Here is a 13,774-nt window from a genome sequence, read left to right on the forward strand (position 1 = left end):
ATTATTATTATTAGTAGTAGTAGTATTAATATTATTATTATTATTAGTAGTAGTATTATTAATATTAATATTATTATTATTATTATTATTATTAGTAGTAGTAGTATTAATATTATTATTATTATTATTATTATTATTATTAGTAGTAGTAGTAGTAGTATTAATATTAATATTATTATTATTATTATTATTATTAGTAGTAGTAGTAGTATTATTAATATTATTATTATTATTAGTAGTAGTAGTAGTAGTAGTAGTATAATTATTATTATTATTCTCATTATTATTGTTGTTGTTCCATTTACAGCAGCAGTTGTTTGGAAGCAGCAGTAACAGTCAGGTTAGCAAAGGGAAGCAGTTGGAACATAACACTGTTCATTTCATAAACATAGCAGGTCTTTATAGTAAAGAATAATCTGATTAATGGGGGGCCAGGGCCCCTGTAGAGCCCTATGTCTAGCAACGCCCCTGCCCTCACAGTCTCTGTCTCTGTAGTTTATTGATCACGTAAGTCTTATTTCAGGCTCAACAGACAGAATAAACAGAATAAACTCAGCTGTCAGCAATGTGACTGATATTTATTACTGCACATCTGAACTAAATAGGAAGTCTTAGTTTTAAGATTGCAGGGACTCCTGATGTCTAAACATCAACACAAGAACTTAAATCTCCACTCAAATCCCAGATTAGTTGAGTTTACTAGAAATTTTAGTGGAAACCCGTTGCCTTAAAGGAGACACCTAGCATTTCAAATCAGAACAGCAGTCGAAAGAGAAAAACACGGACAGCGTTCTCCCTCCTACGAGAGTTTCCGCAGGTTGGCGGTTTGTGAGAGGACGGTTCTTTTATATGGTCTATGGAGAACGGAGAACATAGCGCCAGCAAACATGACGAGCGAAGATGATTCACACACAGGACGTCGCTATGCTTAGCTAGCGCTAATTTCACACGCTAATTTCACACGCTAATTTACGTTAGCATAAAATAGAGTATAAACAAAACTACATTAATCAACAAATGTTTTCCCTTAGTCTCACTTAATAAATTAATTTGATAGTAATTTCAGTAGTTTGTAAGTACAAACACACCATTCACTTGGCCCAAACATGATTACTGCAGGCGACATAAGATTTTATGTCGACAGTCCTTACTACTGTCCACATAAAATACCAAATACTGCCTTGTTGTTAGGCAACCGTGGGAAGTTGCATATGATTGGTTAAGGAACCAGGAAGTAGGAAAGAGCAACACAGCACACAAAGTTACTCTGTCATGGAACTCTTATTTTGAAGGAGAAAAACTTGACAAAGACATTGTTGATGTAGAGAAACAGATTGTTTATAGGGAAGCTTCCTTTTATTCCTCACATCAAATTTTTAATTATTTTTACAGCCTTTAAACCATTCTAGTTTTTACAACTACTGAAACTAAACATGTCAGATTGTATGGGCAACCATTAGAATTTACTTAAACCCATTAGTTCACTTACCTAAATTTCTTTAAAGCCTCTAGTAACTGTACCTGACTCTCTTATAGGGAATTTACTCATATTGTTTAGTTCTTTCATTGAACTTTTACTTACATCTAATGATAATTTATGCATCTTCGCATCAACTTACGGGTCCAGAACCCCAATCAGCAGTACTGAGAGAGTGTTGTTGTGCCAGTAAGTATCACCTTTTTACCCATGATGCAATGCATAAATTCAGTCGCTGGTGGTGGCTTTCTTTTCCTGTACTGTCCTTTTCATTCATGGTGCCAACTTTAAAATTCAAACAGGCAGAACTTTATAACGTTGTCCAATTGTTAACATAACACAGGAAATAAAGCACAGAACTCAAATTTATAGGACAGCAATCAAAAAAAGGTTAAATTCATAGACTCTATATAAAAGATGGGCGGAGCCTCTGTGACGTCACCTGTATGTTTCTGAAGAGCTGAATTGAAGCTCGTTGGGCATTTCCACGGTCGCCATCTTGGTAGCATCACACATGTCGTCATTCCCAGAAAAATCCAAACATGGGCAAAGAGGTGGAGCTGAGAGGGGGACTGTGAAGGTGGGGGTGTTTATTTCTGCTGTGAAGTTGGTCCTTTTAACATGGGAGTCTATAGGGATTTGCTTTGTTTTGGAGCCCCTTGTGGATGAGGGGGGAACTGCAGTTTTTTGCACTTCTGCATAGGCTTCACATTTTACTGGCCGGAGATTGCCGCTTGGTTAAATTTCAGCTGAATCTGCATTCCCCATGAACCTTTGCGGTCCAGATATGTTGAGTTTTGAAAATAGCCCCACCCCCTCTGACAGAAATGTAACATGTTGAATTTTCTTGTCTAATCATTATTATTACACTACACAATGCAGAAAACGATTAGAAACAGCTTATTTGTTTTATTAATGAGACAGTGTTTATTCAAAACATAAAATGATAATTATTCACTACTAAAAAGTTTATGTTCAAACAAATTCTGGGCTAAGAGTGTAGCAGGCAGATGTAAACCACTTTCCAAAAAACCAGTGACATCGCTACACGTACACGATCCACCAGCTCTACATTTGATCCCTCTGATAGTACCTGATCGTATTAATTTTCATTTCAGTTAACAAGAATTTTTTTTAATTCTAGTTTTTGTTTTTTAGATTGTTTTCATTAACTATAATAACCTTGGCACCCACCCTTTTTGGAGTCCTTGGAGGGGGTGTTGGAGAGCACTCCTTCCTGGGACTCCCTCGTTCTGCTGGGGGAATTCAATGCTCACATGGGCAATGACAGTGAGATCTGGCGGGGTGTGATTGGGAGGAATGGCCCCCCGATCCAAATCCCAGTGGTGTTTTGTTGCTGGACTTCTGTGCTCGTCATGGATTGTCCATAACGAACACCTTGTTCAGACATAAGAGTGTCCACATGTGCACTTGGCACCAGGACACTCTAGGCCGCAGTTCGTTGATTGACTTGGTAGTCGTATCGACGGACTTGCGGCCGCATGCTCTGGACACTCGGGTGAAGAGAGGGGCGGAGCTGTCTACTGATCACCACATGGTGGTGAGTTGGCTCAGATGGTGGGGGAGGCTGCCGGTCAGGCCTGGCAGACCCAAGCGTGTTGTGAGGGTCTGCTGGGAACGTCTGGCAGAGTCTCTTGTCAGAAAGAGTTTCAACTCCCATCTCTGGCAGAGCTTCAATCATGTCCCGGGTGAGGCGGGGGACAATGAGTTCGAGTGGGCTGTGTTCCGTGCCTCTATTGTCGAGGCTGCCAGTCGTAGCTGTGGCCGTAAGGTCGTCGGGGCCTGTCGTGGCGGTAACCCCCAACTCGTTGGTGGACACCAGCAGTAAGGGTTGCCGTCAAGCTGAAGAATGAGTCTTATCGGGCCTTTTTGGCCTGTGGGACTCTAGAAGCAGCTGATGGGTATCGGCAGGCACAACAGGATATGGCTTCGGTGGTCGCTAAAGCAAAAACTCGGGCATGGGAGGAATTTGGAGAGGCCATGGAGAATGACTTCTGGATGGCTTTGAAGAGATTCTGGTCCGCCATCCGACGGCTCAGGAAGGGAAAGCAGTGCTCCGCCAACACTGTGTAACTTCAGGCTCCTAAAATGCAAAAATGCTGCTTCCATGGAAACAAAACGTCCACATGATAAATAAGCAGAAACACCTCAACTCCTCTCAGTGTGGATAGGACCTACATTTTATTAATCAGACAGGAACTCATGGACCCCATGTGGTCTTTGGGGACCTCCTTGGGGGATCAGGGATCCCAGTTTGGGAACCAATGGGTGAAAGAGTAAAGCAAACCATTACAGCATGGGCTGACCTGGTGGTACTGATAACGTGTATAGTATAACATGTATATTACTGATAGTTTGTCTTGTGTAACAGTTCTTCCCAGTTTCACCATCCACTTTGAACCAAGAACAAACTTCATTACCTACAGCCACTTCCAGGATTTCTCCTTTAAAGTTTCCGCCCGGTGAGTAAATATGGCCGCACCGTGTGCAGAAAGTCTGTTGTGAGTTAAACCCGATGGTACTTTCACCCATCTCAGGTATCTGCACGGCGCTCCAGTGGCCGATGGGGAGCTCTTCCTCCGTTATGGTTATGTTGGTTCAAAAGCTCCAGTCATCATCACCACCTCAGTCACCAGGAAAAGGGTAAGAACACCACCAAGCAGGTGTTTCCAGGGTTCATTTCAACCCCAACGTGACCCCCTGTTCAACATTTAGCATGTTCAACTCATTCATTTAGGATATTATTGTTTAGGGAGGATAACCCAGTTACCCAGAGCATGTTTTATGTATTAAACATAACATTTCTAGAGGCTGATAGTTTATCATCTGAACAGAAACCTGGATTTCCTCACCAACAAGGCGGGCGGACAGACAGACAGACAGACAGACAGACAGACAGACAGACAGATAGATAGATAGATAGATAGATAGATAGATAGATAGATAGATAGATAGATAGATAGATAGATATACCATTGTAATCCTCCAAATGCTAAAATATAATAAAAAAAAACTTTATAGCTTTTATAGCTATAGCTTTTATCGAAACAGTGTTACAAAATGTTTAACAGCAGAAGAAAATTCAGTTCAATTTCAGCTTTACTTCTTTACTTCGGCTGTACTTCACCACTTCATAATATCATCTCAGGGATTTACAGACAAATAAATTCCAGTGAATTCACAATAACAGCTTTTGGCAGCACAACCAGTGTTGTGGCAGTTACTCTAAAAAAAGTAATTAGTTACTAGTTACTCATTACTTCTGTAAATTGTAATGAAATTACTTTACTTGTTACTGCATTTGAAAAGTAACGCCACTACTTATTAATTTACTTTACTATTTCTTAATTCACAGACATGGACAAACAACATAGCCAAATCATCGCTGCCTGTCTGCAGAGTGTTTACTGTATATTGTAAACAAAACAGATTTAAAACCACAACAACAACATTCCTGTCTGTGGGAATAAATGGACACACTTGTCTCATCATCATTTTATCTAGTATTTTTCTAAACCTGGGCCATTCAATAGTCAACAGGGGGAGCGTGTCTCCTACAATGAAACTGCAACTAGCTTGTTCATTTCTGTCTTACCGGCTGCTGCGCGCCAGCAAATGTTGAAAAAAGCTTAGCTTGTTTAAGCGGGTCGGCTGCTTGTTTAGGCGGGTCGGCTGCTGACGGACTCCTTCCACTGACCGGCGAGCAGGATCTTTCACCACAGGTTTGGACTGAAACTGGACTGACCTGAAAATAATGCGAATATCGGCACTTACCTAAAGCCCATATCTCCGACTGTCCGGCTTCATTTTTCTTTCTCTTTAGTTGGAGCACAATCAGCTACATCATGCAAATCGATCTCTATGGCAACGTGCCCAGGGAAGCACATACACAGGCAGCAGCATGCACGTACCACAGATCAGAACTTTACACATAGGCAAACACGGCTCGTGTAACGCAGAAAAACATGTTACTGTAGTCCAGTACAGTTATTTCCTTACCAATATTCTAAGTGTAATGCACTACTTCACTTCGTTACCCAAAAAAGTAATATCGTTACTGTAATGTTACTTTGTAACATGTTACTCCCAACACTGAGCACAACTAAGGGACGGCTAGACCCCCCCTAACTATCATTTCTATCAGACAGGAAGGTTTTAAGCCTGATCTTAAAGTGTCTGCCTCCTAAACCCAAACTGGTAGCTGGTTCCATAAGAGAGGGGTCTGAAAGCCGAAGGCTCTGCCTCCAGATGGACTCTTGGAGACTCTGGGAACCACAAGTAGACCTGCAGTCTAAGAGCGAAGAGCTCTGTTGGGAATATCTGGAACTATGAGATTTTTAATATACAATGGAGCCTGGTCATGGAGAACTTTATATGTGAGACAAAGGATTTTAAATTCTATCCTGGATTTAACAGGGAGCCGATGAAAAGAAACTGGAGAAATATGATCTCTCCTGCTAGTTGTCATCAGAACCCACACTGCAGCATTGTGGATCAGCTGGAGATTTTCAGGCCATATCTGGGACAGAACATCAATAAGGAATAGCATTCGTCCAATCTGAAAGTAATAAAAGCATGGACTAGTTTTTCTGCATCACTTTGAGACAGGATGCCTCTAATTTTTTAAATATTACGTAGGTTGGAAAAAGTGGTTCCAGAGACCTGTTTTACATGCAAACCAAAGGTCCAGAAAAACATCTCAAGGTTCCTCACTGTAGAACTGGAAGCCAAATTAAAACCATCCGGATTAATTACACAGCTAGACAATTTGTCCTGAGTTTGTCCTGAGTTTTGTCTAAGGACAACAACCTCAGAGTTTGGAAGGAGAAAATTCAGAGTCATCCAGGTCTTCATGTCTTTAAGACATCTTTGTGATCTAACAAACTGATTGGTTTCATCAAGCTACATGAAGAAGTAAATCAGAGTATCATCTGCATAGAAGTGAATGTGCTATGTCGTTGAGCTCATTTTGGCTAGCAACAACAGGCTGAGCTCCATGTTTGACCTGACCATCAAGCCGAGGTTCACATCATATATTCCTCCAAGGTTTCAGCAGTTTTGCTTATTTTATCTGAAAGACTGAGGAGACCACAAACATGTTGCTCAGAGTATAATTCTTTTACTAAATTAGAGTTGGGATGGGATTTACTGTTTTATTATTCTGTTACCTTTATTTGCACTTTGTGATATTTCCAGTTTTAGATAAAAAGTCTGATATAAAAAGTACAAATTGACTGATTATCTTTAATTTAAAGTTTTTATACTTCCTACTTTCTATCTCTAACAGCATGTCTAAATATGCATTCTCATGGTGTTCATGTCTCTTTCAGCTGTCCTCTGAAGGTAGAGTGGATGTGACTCTCAACATGCAGGACGTCCTGAAAAATCACGATGGACCGAAAGACCTTGACGGCCTGGTGGGGAAGTACCTGTATGTAACTGTGCTGTTAACGGAGGACACAGGTATGGTCATGAACGCCTTCATCCAGGTCTCAACCCTCACTTTATAACATGAGTTCCTGACAACCAGAACTTATCTCATAGGTGGTATAACGCAGGAAGCGGAATTTGCTTCAGTCAAGTTTGTCAAGTCACCTTATCATCTGAGTCTGATTTCTACTCCTCCCTTCATCAAACCTGGACTTCCTTATAACATCCAGGTGTGTTTCATACATGCTGCACTGAAAACAGCTTATGTGTTGGTTTCCTCTCTCACTCAAACCCCTCAACGGGAAAAATGATTGACAGGTTGCTGGTTTTCTGTGTCGGGGTATATTTAACACTAGAAGTCCTCTGATTTTCAGTTCCTCCTCTGAATCACCTCACTACTGATTGAGGTCTTCAGGCAGGTTTTCAGACCTAATGAGCAGACGGTTCTCAACACAAGCGTTTGATTCTGCACCTCACAGAAATTACTTGAAATCTGCGCTGATGAATATCTTTGTGCTGAACCATAGTTCTCCGGCCACTGCCAAAATAAATGTAAGCAACCATTGTAAACTTGTTTATGTGAAGAGAAGTCACTGATTCCTGGTTGAATCGGTCTGTGGAGGGGAGTCGGTGACCTTTGACAGGTCGCTCGGTGGTTAGATTCCCAGTTGAATCTGTCTGTGAAGCAGAGTTCGTGACCTAGGACTGGTTGCTTGGTGGTTAGATTCCTCACAGTACAAAGTTCCTGGTTGAATCTTGGCTGTTGTGTTTTTATGTGGACTTTGATTTCTGTGTGTGAATGCATGACTTCCTCTCACTGTCCATACAAAAGTATTTTTCAGGCTATTCTATATTGATCCTCAGAGTGAATATAAGGGACCCTGAACAGGATAAAGCAGGTATAGAAAACAGACCTGAAGTAATCTAACAGGAAGTGGAATCAGGTATGAGGATGTTCTAGTCTAGCATTTAGCATTTATATCATTATATCCAGAACTGAGCAGGAGCATGTTGTCATTTTAATGTCCCTCATGTCCCACACAACTTTATGTCTAAATTAACATCACCGTACATGGACATCATTAAAATGACTGCTTTTAATTAATAATCGTCATGATTGCACCTCTGAATGGAAGGGAAAACTTTGTTCTTCACCCCCTTGGGGCGAAGTTCCCCTGTCTTTAAATCCTAGAGACGTCCCTGGCTGCTGCACAGACTGCATTTTCTGCTGAAGGCTCCAGAACTTGGTGGACCTTTGGTCTGGTCTCCTTGGGTTTGGCTGTGAAAGACAGGTGCAATGTGTTTGTTTCTGCAGGTGCTGGTAAGGGATCACCTGAACAAGCCGGTGAGTGAGATTCCGGTGCGTCTGGTGGAGGAGGAGGTGATCACAGATAGTCATGAAGTCAAGCACATGACCTGTCAGGAGAGCACCGCCACCGGATCAAGTGGCCTGTCCTACTTCATCTGCAACCCTCTGAAAAATGCTGCCACAGTGAAGCTGAAGGTGAGGAAGAGGAGCATTTACATACTGTTAACACCTTTGTTTGTTCTGGTTTTCTGTCCTCTGTTGTTTGGGCTGCACAGGAAAGCTTTTTATGTCTTAACTTTGAATGAAAAATGGCCGATGCTGGGGCTGCTTCTCAGGGGTCCTCTCAGCCTCTCTGAGGGAAAGGAGCTGGTTGAGCTATTTAATGTAATCTGAGTCATGTCTGTTAACTGGTCCCGGTTTAACGTTATAAGTATAAACGGTATAACAGCAAGACACACAGCAGAAAGTAAATTGTAGGAAATGAAAGACATAAGAAAAGATTTAAAAAAATATTTAGCATAAAAATCCAAAAATGATAGAATAAATAAATAGAACTTTAACTATGATTATACCTGTACACAGTACAGAGAGAGGATGAGCCTGAGAATACATATAAATACATATATATGTGTGTATGTATAATATTCCAAGTAGAAAAAAAAGTGAAAACAGCAAAACAGTGAGCAGTGAGGTGAGGTGGAGTGTATTGTGCAAGAATCCAGTTGTTATTTGTTGTTGTTATTTATTTGTCTATTTGGGGGCAATTCCTTTATTGTCCAATCTGACTGCAGCAGGTAGGAAGGACCTGCAGTACCTCTCCTTGACGCTGTGGATGGAGCATTCGGTCCCTGGAGGAGCTGCCCAATGCTGCCAGTGTCCTGTAGAGGGTGGGACATGTTTAATAGGGGTGACAGCTTTATGCTGGACGCAGAAGAAGGATACGCAGACGGATGGACAGGTTCGTCCATCTTTTGCGTCAGTTACTCACGTAATTTGGTCCGTTGTCAGCGAGCTTAGCTATCCACCACTTGACGCAGAAGATGGAGCAATACCACCAGAAATTGTGCGTCAGTGCTGAGCAGAATAGCTGACATGAGATCAACAAAAGAAACAAACCAGAGAAGAAGAGGATCAGAAGGGAACAAAACAGCAGAAGAAGAATGAAAATGAGCACAACTTTAGAAATTCTATGAGCTTTTGAATAAAGACTATATGAGTGTTTAGGGCATGTTGGCTATTGGAAACAACTTAATGGTGGAGCAGAAATGGGCCTTTAGCCATCATTCTCGTGTTTCCCACCACCTCCACTGACTCTAGGGAGCATCCCAGGACAGAGCTGGCCCTCCTCACCAGTCAGCCTGTTCTCCTCTTGTCCCTGTCCGTGATGATGATGAGTCATAAAAGTTCCTGAGGAGCGGTCTCTACACTCCAAAAGACCCCAGCCTCCTGAGCAGGAATAGGCTGCTTACACTCTTCTTGACCATGTAGTGAGGTGGTGGTCCACCCCAGCTAGCTGCAGCTTGTCCCCCAGCAGCCTGGGCTGGATGGGGCTGAATGCACTGGAGAAATCAAATAACATGATGCTCACAGTGTTTCCAGCCTTCTCCAGATGAGTGGGAGAGGTGGGAAGGAGGTAGATGATGGCATCAACCTCCCCGATGTCAGGCTGGTAGGTGAACTGCAGTGGGTCCATGAAAGGGCTCACCAGCAGGCACAGATAGGCGAGGACCAGTCTCTTCAGCGGGGTCTTTGGCGCTGGGACTATGCAGGACGTCTTCCAGAGCTGTCTCCCCACCTTCAAGCTTAGGTTGAACCTGTCCCCAAAAATCCCACACAGCTGGTCTGCAGAGGACCCCAGGAGTCCAGAATTGATGCCGTTCGGACCTGTTCTTCTTCAGGGCATTCCTCACCTGCTGTGTTGTGAGGGCGTGAGGGAGGAGGTACAGGGCCCCTAGGCCCAGTGTTGAGATGCCTTTTTTTTCTCTAGCCTCATCTTATTCCCCTCATGTTATCTTTTCCATTTATATCTAATACTAATACAGGCGCGCTGCGCTGTGGCTGCTGCCTCAGTCTGCCTGATCCTGTTTGTGCTTACATGTTGTTGCTGTCTACTCTTGGACGGGTTGTACTGGAAATCATTTCATTGTACCTGTGTCCTGCACTTGTATAATGACAAACAAATCTCTTGTAATCTTGTAATCTTGTGAGGAGCACCGACTGTGATGAGGGTTGCAGGGACACATCTAAGACCTGCAGGGTAGTGGGCCTTAAGGACCAGGGTTGGGGACCTCTGCACTACTCTGTTCGTCACGTTTATATGAGAGTTTTAATTCCTCTTAAATTCAGAACAGAAATGAAATCCTCTTTAAAAATGACCTTGTAAGCAGCTAATTCCAAATGAAAACGGCCATTCAGAATTAAAATTAAATCCAAAGTAAGTGTCTCGTTTATTCTGATTTTAAATCTGAGCAGATTAATTCCTCTGTCATGTAAACGTTCATTCCACGTTCGTTCCCTTGTCCTGTCGCCATGACGATATGGTGCTCTACCTCCCTTCTCAACCTCAGCTGACCAAAGTGAAGCAGGATGCTGCTGCTTCAAAACTAGAGTCGCCATCAGAGTGAACATGGTTCTTATTATGTGGTCTTCCATGTTGTAGACGAAAGGAAAAGAAGCAGGAGCTGGAGTTTGTTTTCTTCCATTAGGCATAAATACGTCATGCCCCCCCGGCCAATCAGAACCCTTCCCCGCCCCCTGATCTAAAGCGAATTAAATAAAGTCGATTAAAAGTCTTTTCCATGAAAACCTCAATTTGGACTTACTATTTCCACGTAAACACAAAGGAGAACACTTTAATTCAAAATTATTTACTTCTGAATAATAAATTCCGAATTAATAAACACCATGTAACCGTGGCCATTGTCTCTGGTGTGGCATGTGACATACTGGGTGAATTTGGGCAGAGAGGAGGATGGAGGTGGATGATTGAAGTCTCCAGAGATGAGGAGGAGAGCATCTGGGTGTTAGGTCTGCAGCCTGCTCACAGCTGAGCAGGACATCACAGGCTGCATCACCATTATCAGCTACTACCGCAAGGGCATGAGTGAACTCCCTCGGCAGGTAGCGAGGCCTCATGCCAACAGGTCAATGTCTTGTTCTTGACAGTGATGTGCCCCGGGTTACACCATTTATCATTAGCAAACACTGCCAGCCCTCCTCTGTTCCACTTACCGCTCTCCTTGCTTCTGTCTGCCCGTGGGAGTGTGAAGTCGTCTAGTTAGGCAGTCGTGTTCAGAGTTAGCGCAATTAGCCACGTCTCTGTGAACAGCAGGAGGCTGGACTCCCGATATTCCCAGTATTCCATTATTGATCTTTTATTTGCCCTTTTATGACGTTTTTATATCCAAATGTTAGGATGAAAGGTGCAGCAGGTGTTTTTGGCAAGGATGATGTTTTCATTTATTTGCATGTGCATGTATGTCTGCTTGTATGAAGTTATGCTAGTGCTTCGGCCAGGGGGCAGGGGAGCACCAGCCTCCTCAGGTCATCCCTGTAGGTGGAGGACAAAAACATCTTTCCAGACCTGCATGGATCACCAGTATCACTACACCAGTATCACTACACCAGTATCACTACACCAGTATCACTACACCAATATCACTACACCAGTATCACTACACCAATATCACTACACCAGGATCACTACACCAGTATCACTACACCAATATCACTACACCAGTATCACTACACCAGTATCACTACACCAATATCACTACACCAGTATCACTACACCAATGTCACTACACCAATATCACTACACCAGTATCACTACACCAATATCACTACACCAGTATCACTACACCAGGATCACTACACCAATATCACTACACCAGGATCACTACACCAATGTCACTACACCAATATCACTACACCAGTATCACTACACCAATATCACTACACCAGGATCACTACACCAGTATCACTACACCAATATCACTACACCAGTATCAGTACACCAATATCACTACACCAGTATCACTACACCAGTATCACTACACCAGGATCACTACACCAGTATCACTACACCAATATCACTACACCAGTATCACTACACCAGTATCACTACACCAATATCACTACACCAGTATCACTACACCAATATCACTACACCAGTATCACTACACCAATGTCACTACACCAATATCACTACACCAGTATCACTACACCAATATCACTACACCAGTATCACTACACCAGTATCACTACACCAGTATCACTACACCAATATCACTACACCAGTATCACTTCACCAATATCACTACACTAGGATCACTACACCACTATCACTACACCAATATCACTACACCAGTATCACTACACCAATATCACTACACCAGTATCACTACACCAATGTCACTACACCAGTATCACTACACCAATATCACTACACCAGTATCACTACACCAATATCACTACACCAGTATCACTACACCAATATCACTACACCAGTATCACTACACCAATGTCACTACACCAATATCACTACACCAATATCACTACACTAGGATCACTACACCAGTATCACTACACCAATATCACTACACCAGTATCACTACACCAATATCACTACACCAGTATCACTACACCAATGTCACTACACCAATATCACTACACCAGTATCACTACACCAGTATCACTACACCAGTATCACTACACCAATATCACTACACCAGTATCACTACACCAGTACACCAATTTGAAGTAAATTTTAAGTAGTTCCTAATTATTCATTCTTTAAAATTATTGGCATGGTGCTGCATATTTCTAGAAGAGACTTTGTCCGAGTACAGCTACTAATGTGCTCAGTATCCACGTTACTTAGCACTGGCTAAGCTAGCGCTACATGATCCAGTTTCATTTAACAGGAAAAAAGTAGCTACAGCATAAAAATCTATTATAATAATAACAGGAATATATCCTGTAACAGTACACCAGAACCAATCCCCCACTACTGCACCAGGATCCAGTCTACCACCACCACCAGACCGTAGACCAGAACCGATCCTGTACTACCACACCAGGATCCAGTCTACCACCACCACCAGACCAAAGACCAGAACCGATCCTGTACTACCACACCAGGATCCAGTCTACCACCACCACCAGACCAAAGACCAGAACCGATCCCCCTGCTACCACACCAGGATCCAGTCTACCACCACCACCAGACCGTAGACTAGAACCAATCCTGTACTACCACACCAGGATCCAGTCTACCACCACCACCAGACCAAAGACCAGAACCGATCCCCCTGCTACCACACCAGGATCCAGTCTACCACCACCACCAGACCGTAGACCAGAACCGATCCCCCTGCTACCATACCAGGATCCAGTCTACCACCACCACCAGACCGTAGACCAGAACCGATCCCCCTACTACTACACCAGGATCCAGTCTACCACCACCACCAGACCGTAGACCAGAACTGATCCCCCTACTACCACACCAGGATCAAGTCTACCACCACCACCAC

At 42.8% G+C, this 13,774-nt stretch overlaps 1 protein-coding gene and 1 pseudogene across 2 annotated transcripts in view; one reads left to right on the forward strand and one right to left on the reverse strand.

Annotated features, from left to right (window-relative positions):
- Window positions 1-13,774, reverse strand: part of LOC121649383 — a 543,071-nt pseudogene that overhangs the window by 272,241 nt on the left and 257,056 nt on the right.
- c5 (complement component 5) overlaps window positions 1-13,774 on the forward strand; it is a 99,763-nt gene that overhangs the window by 8,677 nt on the left and 77,312 nt on the right. For both annotated transcript variants that reach the window (XM_042000151.1, XM_042000152.1), the window contains exons 7-11: window positions 3,870-3,960; window positions 4,036-4,141; window positions 6,829-6,961; window positions 7,043-7,158; window positions 8,244-8,432. In XM_042000151.1, the coding sequence (XP_041856085.1) occupies window positions 3,870-3,960; window positions 4,036-4,141; window positions 6,829-6,961; window positions 7,043-7,158; window positions 8,244-8,432 (635 nt within the window). The remainder of the gene's footprint in view (window positions 1-3,869; window positions 3,961-4,035; window positions 4,142-6,828; window positions 6,962-7,042; window positions 7,159-8,243; window positions 8,433-13,774) is intronic.

The sequence above is a fragment of the Melanotaenia boesemani genome, chromosome 11 (genome assembly GCF_017639745.1).
Source record: "Melanotaenia boesemani isolate fMelBoe1 chromosome 11, fMelBoe1.pri, whole genome shotgun sequence".
Lineage (NCBI taxonomy): Eukaryota > Metazoa > Chordata > Actinopteri > Atheriniformes > Melanotaeniidae > Melanotaenia > Melanotaenia boesemani.